The sequence below is a fragment of the Tupaia chinensis genome, unplaced genomic scaffold (assembly GCF_000334495.1).
Source record: "Tupaia chinensis unplaced genomic scaffold, TupChi_1.0 Scaffold148904_1, whole genome shotgun sequence".
Taxonomy (NCBI): domain Eukaryota; kingdom Metazoa; phylum Chordata; class Mammalia; order Scandentia; family Tupaiidae; genus Tupaia; species Tupaia belangeri.
The window spans coordinates 2,044,060-2,062,918 of record NW_006208752.1 but is presented as its reverse complement, the minus strand read 5'-3'; the positions used below and the strand labels follow the sequence as shown (position 1 = coordinate 2,062,918).

The 18,859-nt window shown below is 37.1% G+C and overlaps 1 protein-coding gene across 1 annotated transcript in view; it reads left to right on the top strand.

Moving 5' to 3' along the window:
* The window catches only part of CIP2A (cellular inhibitor of PP2A), a 41,508-nt gene that overhangs the window by 16,299 nt on the left and 6,350 nt on the right, over positions 1-18,859 (top strand). Inside the window, exons 8-16 of the mRNA XM_006170765.3 lie at positions 592-667; positions 2,845-3,063; positions 5,208-5,367; positions 6,777-6,918; positions 8,214-8,313; positions 11,070-11,188; positions 14,631-14,826; positions 16,215-16,289; positions 16,373-16,483. Coding sequence (XP_006170827.1) covers positions 592-667; positions 2,845-3,063; positions 5,208-5,367; positions 6,777-6,918; positions 8,214-8,313; positions 11,070-11,188; positions 14,631-14,826; positions 16,215-16,289; positions 16,373-16,483 — 1,198 coding nt within the window. The remainder of the gene's footprint in view (positions 1-591; positions 668-2,844; positions 3,064-5,207; positions 5,368-6,776; positions 6,919-8,213; positions 8,314-11,069; positions 11,189-14,630; positions 14,827-16,214; positions 16,290-16,372; positions 16,484-18,859) is intronic.

The window sequence follows — 18,859 nt, the reverse complement described above, 5'->3', positions numbered from 1 at the left end:
ATAGCATCTCATACATTCTTCCATTATAGTCTATATTACTTTCATCATCACTCTTGTCTTTTGCCTCCATCTTTAGACTATGAGTTCCCTTACAGGATACCATTCTCCCAAATCTATAATGTACCAGTCACATAGGATGCAATATGAGTGGTACTTCTGGTATCTCTTGAAGTTGTGTAACACAAGTTGTTACCCCTTCCTTGTGCAGTTACAGAACCTCACTTAATGCTTGGCAATTTTTGGTGCTTTATATAAATAAGTAGCTGTGTGATATATTAGCATATTCTTATGTCCTTTGAATTTTTAAAAACTGAACATACTCTTTAAAAAAAAAAGGCTTGAGGTACTAAAATTTTCAATGGTTTATTTATTGCCACATGAGTCACTGTGATTCAGTAAATGCCAGGGCCTATTTATGTATATTGTAGTGGTAAGACATACAAGTTGTAAGCAAAACCTTGACAAGTGTGTGTTCTATATTAGAAGCCCAAATAGGTGAAAAAATTAAATTTTACATTTATCTTGTGGATAAATCCTGATGTATGGATTTCATAATTATTTTATGTATTTTTTTTTTTCTGTTAAACCTAGGTATGAGCACTTTTCTTCATGTCTTAATCAAGTTTTAGGTCTTCTTAATGGGAAGGACCCTGATTCTTCTTCAAAGGTATTTAAAAACATGACTTTTTGTTTGGAATGTTTTTAAAACTATATTGTACAAAAAAATCTTAAGTACACAGCTCTCTGAATTGGTACAAACTAAACGTAGTCATGTAACCTATGTCTAGATAAGGAAGGAAGATATCACCAGTACTCTAGAACCCTCCTTGTGCTTCTTTTCAGTCACTGTCTACCCTTGCTTTTACCAAGAATAGCCACTGTACCTTAGGACAATCATCTAGCTTTGTTCTGATGATTGATTGCCTATTTTTCTGTATGTGTATGAAAACTAATGGACATGGAAACTGTATTCTAATATGTACATAAAGTATCTGATAAGTTACTGGTAACATTGCTTCCTCCAAGGAGTGTAGCTACAAGTTAGGGCTTGACTTTGGAACCATGCAAATGTTACCTATCCAAAAACAAGTACTACAGCTTATGTTTAAAAGAGTAAATCTAAGATTGTTTACTACTAGTTACAATAAATGCTAGCAGACTGAATTCTATTAAAATCATGTTATCTAGTGATTAAAACACAAACCTCAATTATATGTCACGTACAAGAAGCATTTTTTAAAAATAGGAAATAAGTAGGTAAGCAAGGAGATACCAAGAAATCTTTTATTTTTAATTAGTAGTTTGGTAGTTTATGAAATAAAGTGGATTTTAATTAATAGACAGGTTGATGTAGGATGTAATATAACAGTGTAAGGCTCAATTTATACAGTAGAGAAGAAATGGAATACAATTAGGGAACCTGAATATCATAATGAAAACAATGTGCAAATAGTGTGGAAATAGCCATCCTTAGGATTTTAAGGCTTCAGGATGCTGTTTTTATAATCTTTATACTTTATAACAATTCTCAAATCTTAGAATTATAGCAAGCATTCTTAATACTAATTATATTTTGTCATTTTAAAACAAATATTTTGTGTTTTTAAAAAATGTAAGTACTGTGGAAGGAGTATAGCATTCATTGAAGTTGCCCTTTATTGATCCTCACAGTCTTGCTTATCAGAGGTAATCACCATTAACAAATTTCTTTGCTGGGAACCAGCAGTTAGCATAATGGCTATGTCACTGGACTCCCATGTAGTTGACCGCAGTTCGCGTCCCGGACCCGGTGGCTTAAAACTCACGCCGGGCACGTGTGCATGCATGCCCAAGATCCTGAGAGGAGAATGGAGGAGAAGGGATTGCGGCGTGACCATCCCCCCTGGGGGGTGATTTCTCGCTTTCTGTCTCTATGTCTTTCTCTGTCTGGCGAGCGCACACACCCTATAGCGAAAACCTTTATTGATCCTCACAGTCTTGCTTATCAGAGGTAATCACCATTAACAAATTTCTTTGCTGGGAACCAGCAGTTAGCATAATGGCTATGTCACTGGACTCCCATGTAGTTGACCGCAGTTCGCGTCCCGGACCCGGTGGCTTAAAACTCACGCCGGGCACGTGTGCATGCATGCCCAAGATCCTGAGAGGAGAATGGAGGAGAAGGGATTGCGGCGTGACCATCCCCCCTGGGGGGTGATTTCTCGCTTTCTGTCTCTATGTCTTTCTCTGTCTGGCGAGCGCACACACCCTATAGCGAAAAAAAACCTCTCCAAAAAAGAAAAAGAAAAAAACAAATTTCTTTGTAACCTTCTGGAATTTAATCACACACTCAAAAAATAATACTGAAAGAAAAATTGGAAGCTGCTTTTAATTTTGTTTTAGAATAATTTGTTTTAGAATACAGTATCCATATCTCTCAAGAATACATTCCAAGATCCCAAGTAGATACCTGAAATAGCAAACAGTAAAGAACCCTGAATTTTCCATTATGTTTTTTCAATCTGATAACCTAGGAGACTACTTAGTGATTAAGTGGGTGAGTAGCACAAGTATACAGCATAGACACACTGGACAAAAGGGTGATTCCTGCTTGAGGCTACATGGATCAGAACAGTGTGAAATTTCCTCATGCTACTCAGAAAGGCATACAACTTAAAACTTATAAATTATTTATTTCTGGAATTTCTCATTTAATGTTCACAGATTTTAGTGACAAACTACAAAAAATGAAACTGTAGACAGGGTGGGGCTGCTATATATGGCATTTTCAGCTTCATTAAATGCTTTCTTGGTATATTAAAGTCTATCAAAACTGACATTTAATGAAGACTTTATATTGCACAGGTTTTAGAATTACTTCTTGCCTTCTGTTCAGTGACTCAGCTGCGACATGTGCTCACTCAGATGATGTTTGAACAATCTCCATCTGGCAACACCATTCTGGGAAGCCATTCTAAGTGTTTAGAACCTACCGTGGCTCTACTTCGTTGGCTGTGCTTACCTTTGGATGGCTCAGAAAACTGCTCCGTTTTAGCACTGGAGTTATTCAAGGAAATATTTGAGGTAATAAGGTGATTGACAAGTTGACTTTTCCATTTTCACGACTCGATGGACAATTTCAGAAACATTCATAGTAAGCATCTAATTGTTCATACACAGTAAGAAACCTTGATTACTAATAGGCACACTATAACAGACACATTAGATTCCCTATCATTCAGCTACTGAGTCTTTTTCTGCCCAGGTCACATATATTAATGTTTTCTGTTTTTTTACTGAGTAACTTATACATGCTCATTTCAGCATAAGTAGTAAAGGTGTTTATAAAATATGTGGTTTGTGGTTATATAACTGTACTAGCATTAGTCACTTCTGTCTCCTTCAGTAGATGTTATCTACTCTTTTTTTAAATTCTTGAGTGGATTAATATAAGAATATTGAATACTATTAGTGAAATGGAGTGGAACATGCCAGACAATGTTCTAGGTACTTAGGATACAGACAGAAATTTCAACACTCTGGTAGAATCTACTATCTGGACAATTTTGTATTCTCTTTTCCCGTTTTTATAACCATTCTTCCTGCCACAATATTTTCCTAAAATGTTTTTCCTCATAACTGGATCCTATGCACAAATATGTATATGGGATATTTTATATATATTCATATGTGTGTGTGTGTGTGTGTATATATATGTTCATTAAGGATTATACACAAATTCTTTCTAGTTTATTTTAGTCGAGACTGTTCACAATTAGTTTTATCATTTTTTTTTTATGTTTTCGCCATAGAGTACATACACTCATCAGAGGGAGAGAAATCACCACTATCACCCCACCCCCCCAGAGGGGCTGGCCACATTTCATCTGTTCTCCTCTATTCTTCTCTTGGGATTTTGGAACCATATCCGCATGCACCACTTTGAGTTTCAAGCTGCTAGGTCAGGAATTCAAACATTGGTTCAGCCATGTGAGAGTCCAATACCTTCACCACCATACCACCTGTTGGCCCCCATTTTAGCATTTAAAAAACTGTTTGAGATTCTTAAATTACATGTGGTTATAAACGGTTAAAACCAATGTTTGCTATTTACTTATTTATTTACGTTTAGCAAATTTTGGTATTTTCAGTAAATAAGTTTTTTTTTTTTTCAGAGCTTTTTGCCTTTGATAGCATGTGCTTGCCAGAGAGACAACAGTGAGGGGAAAGTGGGACCAGCAGTTAGTGTAATGGCTATGTCACTGGACTCCCATGTGGTCGACTGCGGTTCGCATCCTGGACCCGGTGGCTTAAAACTCACGCCAGGCGTGTGTGCATGCGTGCCCAAGATCCCGCGAGGAGAATGGAGGAGAAGGGATTGAGGTGTGGCCATCCCCCCGGGGGGTGATTTCTTGCTTTCTATCTCTCTGTCTCTCTGGCAAGCACATGTGCCCTATAGCAAAAACCTCTCAAAAAAAAGGGATGGGGGAGTGAGAGATCATCCCCCTACCAGGGGATGACCACACTGCAATCCCTTTTCCTTCATTCTTCTCCCAGGATCTTAGGCATGAAAGCACACGGACCTGGCATGAGTTTCAATCCAAACTCAATGATGACTGTTTCTGCATTCAGTGTTCTATATTTTTAATCATTGATGACGGTCCAGGACACGAACTGCAGTCGGCAACTTGCAAGTTCAGCAATGTAACTGCTATGCCATCTATAGACCCCAAGAATAATTTTTAAATCACTTAGTTTTCTTAAAAATGTTTTGTTTACGAGAGTTAACCATTCTTTTTGTGAAAAAAAGCTATTATGGCCCTTAAAACTAGATAAGAGTAAATTGTAAGAAATTTTTAAATAAGAGCAATCAATGAAGTATTAAACTAAATAAGAAGAAAAGTTTTAAGAGAGATTTTTTCTATAGGGAATGGGGAGAGAGAGAGACAGAAGGTGAAAAATCACCCCACAAGGAGGATGGCCATACCTCAATCCCCTCTGCTCCAGTCTCCTCTTGGGATTTTGGGCACTCACATAGACACGCCCAGAGGAGTTTTAAGCCACCTGGCCTGGGACTTGAACCACAGTCGATTACGTGGGAGTCCAGCAATGTAACCACTGCGCCATCTACTGGTCCCAGGAATTTTAAAAGTGTTATAACTCAATGATGACTGTTTCTGCATTCAGTGTTCTGTATTTTTAATCATTGATGATGGTTAATTCTCCAGGACATTATAGATACTGCTAACTGTTCCTCAGCTGACCGTTTTGTGACCCTTCTGTTGCCTACGATCCTTGACCTACTTCAGTTTACAGAACAAAACCTGGATGAGACCTTAATAAGGAAAAAATGTGAAAGAATGGTCAAGGCTGTTGAAGTTTTGTTGAATATCCTTTACTGTCATAAACATAAAAACTATATAAATAGCCACCCTGTAGATAAGTATCATTGAAGAGTCTTAAAAAGTTATGTAAAATTTTCTTGGTCCTTTCTGTATAAAACTTGTCAGCTACAATATTTTAAGAAAGTCATTAGGAACTTAATTTGAACTTATCAGAATTTGAGATTTCAAGCTATATTCTAAAATGACTGTTCTACTATTTCTGGTTACTCTCTTCAGCTTTTGATGTCACTACTGCCCCTGATTAGTTGTCTACTAAAGGTAGGGTACATTAAAGGGCAAAATATATAGTTTTCATGGTTTTACCACATTTTAAAAATGAAAGTCTTATATGAATGTTTTAGTAAAGATGTCACACTTGATTATAAAAAAGACAAATCTTGGTTATAAAAAATACTAAGATAGAACTTAATTTATTTTTAAAAAGTCTTGAATACAATTAGTTTCATTGCTTAACTTATATACACCTATTTCCTTAGATCTTTTCCTGTGCTTTCTTTTTCTAGATATACTGATTCTGAGTTGCTAAGAAGTCTAAGTTCTAAGTCTTTAATATTTTATTAATATTCTTTTATTGTAAGAAATTGATTACTCTATCACTTAAATATACCTGGTTAAGTTTTCTTGTATGTGAAAGCAACAAGAATATGCCCAAGTTTGTCCTGCCCCAGAGAAAAATACCTCTGTTTAGTCTCGCTGAGCTAGTCCTTAACTGTCCTCTTCCTTTACAGCAGTGACTCCATCCTGGCTTCATTTTAGAATCATTTGGGGAAAATATAAATGTTCTGTGAAGGCCAAAGTTTGCTTTTAGAGATTATAATTTAATTGGAGTAATGCAAAACCTTGCAAGCAGTGGGGAGTGTGTGGGGTTTGGTTTTTTGTTTGTGATTGTCCAGACTACAAGATGAATGCAGCCAAAGTTGAAAACCACTGCTGTAGAGACCATTATTGCTTTGCTTGACCTTAGAGATATTCATAGTTAACACAATCAGGCCTTCTCTTATTATATGGTACCATAACAGGATTTTTTTTTTGGATGAAACATAAAATTTATGATAAACAAATATGAGAAAATATTAATAATTTCCCTTAATTCAAATACTTATTGATATTTGTGATCCCTGCTAACAAAAACAACCATCTAATGGAGAAATATCCTTTCTCTGTTTCTTTTTAGTCAGCAACTTTAGAAACCAGTCCCTCATTTGCAACTTACTAGCTATTTAAATGCTTTGAACTCCAGTTTTCTAATCTGTCATTGAGCTTATGTAACAATATTTACATGATTGAAGTGATAAGTTAATTTGTATGAAGTCCCCTTGGATGTTATCAAGCACTGTACAAATATAAAGTATTTAGAGAATGTTTTGTTTGTGTTTCTTAACAAAACTTAACCTCTGTGTGGAGACGATACTCTGAAAATGCATGTCGCAAAAATTCTGACTACTATCAAGTGTACCACTCTGATAGAGCAACAATTTACATATGGCAAGATTGATCTGGGGTTTGGAACTAAGGTAGCAGATTCTGAATTATGGTGAGTATATGAAATCCATATGGGAAAATTAATAAGTAAGGCCGTAAAAATCAGAAGCTGTGGTTCTCATTACTTTTGGAGGATCATTCGTCTGTATGTTCTATTGGGTTGTCGAAAAAGTCATGACATGCTTTTTTATACTTTTCTGTGTAAAAATGCATCATGATTTTTCCAACACCACAATATTAATATTAGCTCAGGATATAACATAATTAATTGAAATACTTTCTTAATTTTTAAATTAATTCAATTCACAGATTGCACACTGTTAAAGAAATATATTAGCATCCATTATTGTTTAGGTTTGATTTTTGTTTGGTTAGGGTTTTTTTTCTGTTGTTCTTTTTAAGTTGATCAGAGAGAGAGAGAAAAAGTGAGAAAGCAAGCTGTCAGGTCCAGGACTTAAACCACAGTCAGCCATGTGAGAGTCCAGCTGCTTTAGCCACCATGCCATTTGCCGGCCCCTATTTAGCTTGGTTTTTGACTTGTTTTAATTATTAGGATTATCTAAGGTTCCTGACCATTTTTTGGAACTCCTTTTGACACTCCTCCAGTAATGATTTAAATTGTTTTGTTCATCTAATTTTATGTTTTTACATGAAAAGCATGAAAAAAAGACAGAAATTGTCTTACTGCAAGAATTATCAGTCAGTGATGAAAGTTTCTTAGTAACAATAGCAAATCCTTAGAATGTCAGGAGTTATGATTACAGGTGACTTTTTACTGAGAAAAATGAGACATTTTTATACCCCTTTCTTGCATTAATTAAGTCTACCTAAGAAGAGGACCTGCCAGGTTCTAGGAACTATGATTTGTTTCCATTTTCTTAAATGTTGTAATTATCAGTAATTGTGCTCCTAAAGAATGAGGATTATCTAGTTTCACTTTTTTATACTCTTTCAAGTACAAAGTTGAGAATAATATGACTAGTATAATTCATTCACTATATTTTAGGTATTCTGGATTACCCAAGGTTACCTTCTATCATTGATATTCCAGTGACAAAGATAAGAATTAAATGGGTCATGTTCCAATACTACTACTTATTTGAAACAGTAAATTTAATCATGTCATTATTTTAGACTATTGGACTATTAATACCCATTTGTTTTCTTTGGATCTTGAGTTGTAACAGTGTTGAACTATATTATTTTTATTTCTCAACAGAAGTAATATTTTAACTTTTTGAATTTTAGAGACAATATTTTGGTTTTTTTCTTTTTTAAAAAATTATAGATAAATAAGTTATAATAAATTTTTCAGTTATTTAATGTAAATATGACTCCTTTTTAAAGCAAACTTGCTGCTGATGTAATTTTGAAGACTCTTGATTTGATGAACAAACTTAAACAGTTGATTCCTGGTATGGAAGTAAGCTTCTACAAAATCCTTCAGGTGAGATTAAACTTTTCAAACATTGAAGTTTAATCATCTGTAAATGCTTCCTCATGGTTATGTTTCTCTTGTGATATTCTTAATTTTTAATAGACGTTTCTCTTAGATTTGGCCATCAGGAGAAAGTTTAATGTTGTTAGTTGTCTTAAGTAGTTCTGATAGTCTCACTGCGCACTTATTCTGTGTAGTTTCACAGGAATCAAACATGAATGTTCGTAATTCTGATGCTCAGAATGTTCATAATATTGCTGCTTCCTCCACCTTTTCCTTTCTTATATCATATTCGCTGGTTTCTTCATTAGTTTCTGTTCATGTTGTGGAGAAGGTGGTATTTTTAGGCCTGATTTTGGTCAAGGTTTATGAGAGAGTATTGAGAGGATAGAGACACAATCTGGAATGAAAAGACTTGATTGTGAATGATAGGATTTGGTAGGATCACACAGAAAATAGCCAGTAGCCAATTTAGCTACTATAATAGCTAAATAAGAGTTCTAGATGTTATCAAAACAGAAAATAATGCAAAAAAAAAGTGAGTAGTTAAAGATCTGACTGGCTTTTATGTGAGATTCTAGAATCAGACAACGCCTCATTCTATAATAGAATGAGTGTTCCTATGAGCTGAGCAAAGGAGACTGTCTTTACAGACTGAAAAGGGCTAAGGAAAATGGATACCGAACACATAGCACATTGGTCTTTTCAAAGTTACTTTTCTTATAGGGTTCAATTAAAAGGGACTTGTATTACACTGACTCAGGTTGATTGGACTCTCCTGACACAATAGAAGCCCAAACTAAAAATATACCAGGGACACTTCTACATACTTTGATAGCATTATTTTAAAGAGACTAGGTTTAAATGTAGATTTATTGAGGGTATGTAAGATGGGAAAATGGAATAAAGGTGCAGGGGTATTTTTTGGTGTAAAAAAAATTGAAATCCATGCATAGTTTTTTCATAATATTCCTTTTCTATGAGCTTTTTGAAGACCATACTCCTCCGACCAGTTGTTAGTTGAGCAATTTATTTCACCCCTCTCAACTTCAGTTTCCTTAACTACAAACAGGAGATAATGGTCCTCCTCCCACCTAATGGAAAGATGTTTGAACGGTTACCATTGAGAATGATGGAGATAAAGCTTCTCATCAGCATGCTGTAGCATTGGCTTCTATTTGAAACTTATTATATAAGACACTCAACAATTTAACTGTGAAGTATTTGTATGTTAAGATTTTCTTGGGAACCAGCAGTTAGTGTAATGGCTATGTCGCTGGACTCCCACGTAGTCGACCGCGGTTCGTGTCCCGGACCTGGTGGCTTAAAACTCACGCCGGGCGCGTGTGCGTGCATGCCCAGGATCCCGAGAGGAGAATGGAGGAGAAGGGATTGCGGCGTGACCATCCCCCCTGGGGGGTGATTTCTCGCTTTCTGTCTCTATCTCTCTCTGTCTGTCTGGCGAGCGCACGCGCCCTACAGTGAAAATCTCTCAAAAAAAAAAAAAGATTTTCTTCACTTACAATTATGTGAATTAAAAAAAAAAAAAAAACCATTGACCGCAACGGATTTTAAATATATTGTTTCAGTCATTAAATTTTCTGGGTCTAGCCTGTGATGCGGTGGTTAAGGTGGCTGGATTCTATATGGCCAACTATGTGGTTCAAGTTCTGATCACAGCTTGGAAAACATGCTGGGTGTGTGTGCGTGCATACCCAAAATCTTAAAAGAATAAGTAGAGAATTAACTGCAGTGTGACTATAACCCATGGTGGGGCAGGGAGAGGGGTAGTGCTTTTTCACTTTTCCTTTCTGTCTCTGGTAAATGCATGCTCCCCTCTAGCAAATTAAAGAAATAATTATTAAAAAAAAATGGGGGCCAGCAGATGGCATGGTGGTTGGGGTCCTGGACTCCCACATAACTGCCTTCGCTGTTCAAGCCCTAGACCTGGCAGTTTGGAAATCTCAATGAGTACATGTGCATGCAAGCTGAGAATCCTGAGAAGAGTAGAGAAGAGACTGCACTATGGCCATCTCCCCTAGGGGAATGATTTTTCACTTTCCCTCTGTCTCTGGCAAGCACAAAAAAAAAAAAAAAGTTAAATTTTCTGATTTGAGTTTATTCAAATTTAACTTATTTTATGATTTTAATATGTAAGCAACTAGTCATTTTAAGTTTTTTTTTTAATGGTAGCTAGAAAGAGGTAAAATAGTAATTCTCAATGTAAGTCAATCATGGATAATATTTTAAATTCATTAAAATATTTAAGACTTTTTTCTTTTTTATAAATTTTTGCTCTAGGGTGCTTGCGCTTGCTAGAGAGACAGAAAGTGAGAAGTCACCCACGGGAGGATGGCCACACCACAGTCCCTTCTCCATTCTCTCAGGATTTAGGACACCATGCATATGAGCCCTGCGTGTCAGGTCTCCAAGTCCAATACTCAAACCACAGTCGGCCATGTGGGAGTCCTGTGATGGAACCACTATGCCATCTGCTGGTCCCTAAGACATACTTTTCATAGATACAGTTGAAAGCATTCAAAAGCTTTGCCAGATTTTTTTAAAGCTAGTGTTCATTTTGGTCACATGACATTATAAACAGCAGTAATAAGGTAAAGACTAATAATAAGTGCTGACATAAAATAGAAACACTTTAGAATTTGCTTAGAATTAGTTTCTGATTTAGCTCTGTTAAGTATCCTTACTCAGAAAGATCTAATGTTTATTCTTTTTTGCTCTTTTTTTCTGGTCTTTGATTGACTTAGGATCCACGTTTGATCACTCCTTTGGCTTTTGCTTTGACATCAGATAACAGAGAACAAGTACAGTCTGGATTGGGAATACTGTTGGAAGCTGCCCCACTGCCAGATTTTCCTGCTTTAGTGTAAGTTGTAATCATTTGCATTGTGTCTTGTGGTATTAGATACCTTGCTTTGTTTCTTTGGAGGTCTTTAAAATAGATAAGCTAGTAAATTAATGAATTGAAAACTTTATTATAAAGGTACTCTTTCAAGCGATTTTTTTTAGAATTATTTTATTTAAATTTATTTATTTTTTAATTTGACCGTGAGGGTCACAGTGAGAGCAAGACAGAGGGAAAGTGAGAAAGCAAGCCGCCAGGTTTAGGACTCAAACCGCAGGTGGCCATGTAGGAGTCCAGCATCCTTAACTGTCACGCCACCTGCCGGCCCCTCAAGTGATTTTTAAAAGTTACTTTCGATTCTTAGAGCTGAAAAGACCAGATTCACACTCAAGGAAAAGCTAGAACAAGGTGGTTTAAATATGTTATCTAGATATTATTCTTTTCTGTCTCTTACCATCTCTTTTTAATGTATTAGCCTCTGAACACTCTAAGCTGAGATCCTACTAGCTTCATTCCTCTATAGAGAGAACTTTTACTTTCCAGTTATTTAAGAGAAAATCTAAGTATAACTGTCATCGACCAGATGAGTCACTTGCCAAGGAGTCAGCTGTGAGAACTATATGGACTGAGTAGTTACGTAAGTGGTCTGGGAGGTCCCTAAAGAAAAAGTCGGTGCTTTTATCAGAAGGTGAATTAGATAATGGCCAAGCAAAATGTTCTACTATACTCATTAATTTTCAAGCAATAAGAATATCTGCAATTTTGTAATATTTTCAGACTTTTCTTTAATTAAATGTTGAGGAAACATGTTTATGTGGGGTCTACTTCAGTAAATTATTAAAAATGTAAGCTATTTAGAGACCAGCAGAGGTTGTATTGGTTACATCGCTGGATTCTCACATGGCTAACTGTGGTTTAAGTCCTGGACCTGGAGGCTTAAAACTCATGCCAGGTGCATGTACGTACGTGCCCAAGATCCCAAGAGGAAAATGGAGGAGAAGGGATTGCAACGTGGCCATCTTTCCTGAGGGGGGGTAATTTCTCACTTTCTGTCTGTCTCTTCAACGAGTACATAAGCCCTATAGCAAATATCTCTCTTTTAAAAAAAGTAAGCTATTTATATAATTTCTGAAAGTGATTTGAATAATTTGAAGTAGTTGGTAAATAAGTAAGATGTTAAGACATTCTCTGGGAGGGGTTAACAAACTAGCCAGTGCAGTTACCTATTTTGTGAATAGTTTTATTGGAACAAGGCTATCCCCATTCGTTTTCATGTTACCTGTGTTGTCTATGGCTACTTTAACTCTGTAATAGCAGGTTGAATTGTTATATGTAGGCTTCTTTTCCCATGACAAAAAGTTTTCTAATTCATACTGTATGCTACTGATTTAACAATCTCATTTTTTAGAATTAATAACTTAGCTCTGCAAAAATTAAGAGCTAAAGAACTGTGAAATACAAACCTAGAGACCACATAATTGAAATTCTCTTCATTTTATATTTTTTAGCAAACAAAAAACAGACAAGTAGGAAGCTTCTCACATTACAAGATAGGAAGGAAAATGCTTATTATGAGAAAATTATGCATAGAGTTCAAAACTTTCTTGTACCAAAATAAACTTGTACTTTAGTCCTGTTTTTCTAACTTTTTTTTTTTTTTTTTTGAGAGGTCTTTGCTATAGGGCACGTGTGCTCACCAGACAGCCAGAGAGAGACATAGAGACAGAAAGTGAGAAATCACCCCCCAGGGGGGATGGTCACGCCGCAATCCCTTCTCCTCCATTCTCCTCTCAGGATCTTGGGCACGCTCGCACATGCGCCCAGCGTGAGTTTTAAGCCACTGGGTCCGGGACACGAACCATGGTCGACTACGTGAGAGTCCAGCGACATAGCCATTATGCTAGTTGCTGGTTCCCTGTTTTTCTAACTTTGAAGTCCCCTTTGGGCATGGTCTGGAGTGGCTTCATTTTGTGGTGACTTTCTTGCTTCCACTGTGCTAATGTGACACTAAAAAAACTCCAAAGAGGGGCCAGCAGTTGGCACAATGGCTATGTCGCTGGACTCTCACGTAGTCGACCATGGTTCGTGTCCCGGACCCAGTGGCTTAAAACTCACGCTGGGCGCATGTGCGAGCGTGCCCAAGATCCTGAGAGGAGAATGGAGGAGAAGGGATTGCAATGTGGCCATCCCTCCAGGAGGTGATTTCTCGCTTTCTGTCTCTCTCTGTCTTTCTGGCGAGCACATATACCCTATAGCAAAAACCTCTCAAAAAAGAAAAGAAAAAGAAAATCTCAGAGCTCATAAGCAAAAGCTGCAGCTGCACTGAGTGTCTTTTTCCTCTGCATGTGAGGCTTCCCACCACTTTCACTGTGTCTTTACCTTCTCTTATTTGTGTTATACATAGTTTTCTCTGAGCACTACCTCAGAGTGTTCATTTATGCTTACTGATGAATGCTATTATTTGATATTATGTTCAGCAGTTTAATAAGGTAGACTTATTATGATGGATAATGGGTTGTCTTTGTGCTTGTTTGTTTTATTTAAACATTTAATAGTCAAGATGAAGACAAACTATGAGGATGGGCCAAGCCTCCTAGGCATGTAGGTTGTTGTAGTAAATTAGAGTAGCTATCTGCTATCATGAGATTTGTTCTCTAGTTGAGAGATAAGTTAGAAAACATCACTGCTGGGATCAGCAGGTAGTTTGGTGGTTGAGGCGCTTGACTCCCACATAGCCGACCGTGGTATTTGGAGTCCCAGACCCAGCAGCTTGCTTTCTCACATTCTTTTTCTCTTTCTGGTAAGCACACATGCCCTTTAGCAAATTAAAAATAATAATAATGATAAATAAAATTAAATAAATAATTATTTTTTTAAAATCACCATGGAGGAAGAAGGCCAGTTAATGTTAGTATCATAGTAGGTGTTAGTGAAGGCCTTTCTGAGAAAGTAAATTTGAGCCAAAACCTTATGAGGAAGAGGAGCTAGCTCTATGCAGAACAGTATGGTAAAAATTGCTTCAGTTAAAGAAATAACTTGTACAAAAGCCGTCAGACAGGAGCAAAATAGGATTTTAAGGGGGCAGAATGGAAGTCATGTTAGTGAAAATATACTGAGTGAGAAAGAGAAAGGTCAAAGGTCATAGGTAAAGGCCAGGTGATGTCAGGCATGGTATAGGCTGGTCGCTCTGACCAGTACCATTAACTTTGTATTTATTATAAACCACATTCACAAACTAATTCTACAATACCTCTAAATCAGAGGTTATAAATAGAAAAGGTGGTCCTTCAGGAAATTTAGGATATTCGCCAAACCTCATTTCAGTCTCTAAGAAGATTATTTTGATAATAGTTGAAGAGTTCCATTTAAAAGAAAGACCTGTTTTAAAAGATCCTCTAATTCTGTGCTGTCTTTCATTTTGCTCTTTTTTAATTATTACTTTTTCTTTTTGATTCCCATTCAGACTTGGGGAAAGTATTGCAGCAAATAATGCCTATAGACAGCAGGAAACGGAACATGTGCCCCGAAGAATGCCTTTACCGTCAACAAGTCACAGTTTTCCAACATCAGTAAAGTGTTTAACTCCTCCTCTTTCAAAAGATAACATTCCTGGATTGAATATTGAGGAATTAATAGAGAAACTTCAGTCTGGAGTGGTGGTGAGTGATAAATAGCAATAATAAATGTGATTGTGCCTGGTACATACCAGCTAAGTATTAACCCAGATTATAACATTTGTTTGTTTACTGTTTCTAAATTTTCAGAGGGTGGGAGAGCGGGGAGTGAGACAACACCCTCTCCATCTAGAATGGTCATGTTGCAATCTCTTCTCCTTTTTTTTTTTTCAGAGGTTTTTGCTATAGGACGCTTGCTCTTGCCAGAAAGATAGAGAAAGACAGAGAGACAGAAATTGAGAAATCACTACTTAGGGGGGACAGCCACACCATAATCCTTTCTCCATTCTCCTCTCAGGATGTTGGGCACGCACGCACACGCACCTGGCGTGAGTTTAAGCCACCAGGTCTGGGACTCGAACCATGATCGACTACATGAGAGTCCAATGATATAACCATTACACTAACTGCTGTTCCCAACAATCCCTTTTCCTTCATTTCTCCCACTTTTCAAGATGTTGGGCACACACACACACACCCAACGTGTTTCTCAAGCTTCTGGATGCAGAACTCAAACCAAGCATTCAGCCCTGTGGGATACAGCCCCTTAACCACCAGGCCAAATGCTGTGCCTATAATGTTGATTGAAACATCTTTAGATGCAAATTTTATCATTGAGCCCTTATCTTATATAAAAAGTAGTATTTTGAGAAGTTTGAAAAGTCAGTCATAAAATCCTAGCATTCTAACACAGTTACTATTCTTTCCCTTAAACTCCACCCCAACCCAGCCACCTACCAAGCTGTGTGGAAGGGGATTTAGAAAAAGAGAGAGACAGAGAGAAAATGAGAAATCACCCCTAAGGGGGATGGCCACACTGCAATCCCTTCTCTTCCATTACTCTCTGGGGATTTAGGGCACATACTCACATGTGCCTGGCCTGATTCTCAAGCCCCCAGGTCCAGGACATGAACATTGGATGGCCATGTGGGAGTCCAGCACCTTAACCACCACATCACCTGCTGATCCCTAAGAAATTATTTTTTTAATTGCCACAGACATATCAAGCTTTAACCACATTTGTTACCTGTCTGACACAGCATTCTTTTTTTGTTTGTTTAATTGCCAGAGGGTGTGTACACTGACCAGAAAGAGAGAACACCCCCTATGGGGCCTGGTCATATTACTTCCATTTTCCTCCATTTTCTGCCAGGATTTTGAGCATACACACACAGGCATCTAACCTATTTTTCAAGCCACCAGGGCCAAACTACAGTCAGTCATATGGGATCCGTCTCCCTACATATAGCTCCAAACTACTGTGCTACAGGGCTGGCCCTTCATCATTACGTTTTAATTTTTTTAGTTTTAAAGTAAGGCATTTATTTTATTTTGTCATCTTGTTGAGTGTTAAAACTTCTCTTGAAACCTAGGTAAAGGATCAAATCAATGATGTGAGAATATCTGATATCATGGATGTATATGAGATGAAACTGTCCACATTAGCTGTGAGTACACCCTTACTTTAACTCTCTATAATCTTCAATGGATATTTTCCTGAAATAAGGAAAATTAATATGTTTTCTTACAGTCCAAAGAAAGCAGGCTACAAGATCTCTTAGAAGCAAAAGCTTTAGCCCTTGCACAGGCTGATAGACTCATTGCTCAATATCGCTGTCAAAGAACTCAAGCTGAGACAGAGGTACGTGTATGATATAAAGACACAACTGATTAATAGAAAAAATAATGAAGTAAAATAATGATTATATATTTGTTTAATGGAAGCAAAATTTCTACAACATATGATTATTTTCTCCTTGAAACTCTCACTCCTTTCATATTTTCTTTTTTTTTGGAGAGGTTTTTGCTATGGGGCACGTGCACTCACCAGACAGAGACAGAGAGACAGAAAGCAAGAAATCACCCCCCCCCCAGGGGGGATGGCCACGCCGCAATCCCTTCTCCTCCGTTCTCCTCTCAAGATCTTGGGCATGCACGCACACGTGTCCGGCGTGAGTTTTAAGCCAACGGGTCCGGGACTCAAACTGCGGTCGACCACGTGGGAGTCCAGCAACATAGCCATTACGCCAACTGCTGGTCCCTCACTCCTTTAATTTTCATTACATCCTTATGTTCTAGCTTTTTTTCCTACAGAATTGGTATCTTTTTCCCATGTATTATATGGTCTACCCTTAAATGTTGGGGGGTTACCAGGTTTGTTTTCCACACCCTTTCCCCTTATTTATGGGTTCTATGGTTTCAATTTGCAATGAACAAAATATTGGACTTTACAGTTTTACATGTTGAGCACAGATCTTTTTCCTGAGCACTGAATCCTTTCTATATAGCTTCTTTTAAATATATAGCATAACTAATAATGAAATCAAAACTACTTCCTTTCAAAAATTTATTCTTTTGTATTCACTCTGCTGTTAACGAGAGTTTTCCAAATAAAAAAAGCTGGAAACCACACAGTTTACTGCCTATAATTATTCACAAAGTCCCATTGATTCAACTTTAGGAATACTGTTTTCTTCTGTCTTGTCTCTTTCTACCTCTGTTTGCTAAAGGTCACATTCTTTTTACTTTTCACACGAATCACGGCAGAGCCTCCAGTTAGTCTTCTACTGTAGTCTAATGCCCTCTTCTCAGCCACCCTCTTGACTACAGCCAAAGTAACTTTTTCTTGTTCTAGGTTTTACTCCCCCTTTCCCACCTCTATCCACAGGGTTCTCTAAGACATTAATCAGATCCTATTTCTCCTGTGTTGCATATCCTTCATAGTAGTTTCCCATGCCTCACAGAATATCATTTAAATCCCCTAATTGAGCATACGAGTATTCTGACTACTTCTCAGTCTACATCTTTTATTTCTGTTCTCTCTTTGAAGTCAACTCTACTAGGCAACTGTGTTTTCTGCAGCTTGCTATTATCTTGTGTCTCCCTGTCTCTGTATTTACTATTCCATGGACACAACATGTTTTCCTCTCTTTCTTTACTTCATTCTTTATTATCCTAATTTAGGTTTCATACCTGCATTTCCCAGAATCCTAGTCTGGTTTTCTTTCCACATGTGTTTGGTTATCCTTCCTTTGTATCTACCATACATACCCCCAATGACATTTTTTATACCTTGTGAAAAACATATTACCCCCCGCCACCCAGGCCCTGTCTGGTGATGTTAGAGTGTGTATCTCCAGGTCCTAGCACAGTATATATTGCATGGTAGGTGCTCAGTAAGTTTGGCATTGTGCTACGTACACATACACACACACATACTTACGTCTAAGAACTTAACAGTAGTGATACAAAATTCCAAGCAGTTATAAATGGAATCTATACAACTTGATATCATTTATAATGAATTATAATAAAATTGTCTACCTTTTGAAGGAGGCATTAAAATGAGTGACAAGTAACATACCTTTTAAGTCTTTTCAGAATAAAGGTATTCTAAAAAATACAAAGAAATATAATCACTTATATTTTTTTCTTTTTTAAGCATAATTTAATTTGTCTTGACTAATATGTTGAATTTATCATAAATACCAAGAAAGGAAATTAGTGATATTAAAAAATTTTTTTTTCTTTTCTCATAACATATTTTAAGCCCTGTCTTACAGGGCTTAGATTAGAGAATTTAATGTTTTATCCATGGGAAAAAAATAATCAAAAATAACATTAAATAATTGGGTATTACTTCTTTATAGTCTGTGTCATAAAAACAGAGAAGGGCTTAATTTTCATCTGCATTTAAAAATAATTTTTGGGACCAGCAGTTAGCATAATGGCTACGTCGCTGAACTCCCACGTAATCGACCGTGGTTTGAGTCCCAGACTCGGTGGCTTAAACTCACGCCGGGCACGTGTGCGTGTGTGCCCAGGATCCCAAGAGGAGAATGGAGGAGAAGGGATTGCAGCGTGGTCATTCCCCCTGTGGGGTGATTTCTCACTTTCTGTCTCTACGTCTCTCTCTGTCTGTCTGGCAAGCGCACGTGCCCTGTAGCAAAAACCTCTCCAAAAAAATAAATAAATAAATAAAATAAGAATTTTTAAGACTAAATGGATGGTAGGACTC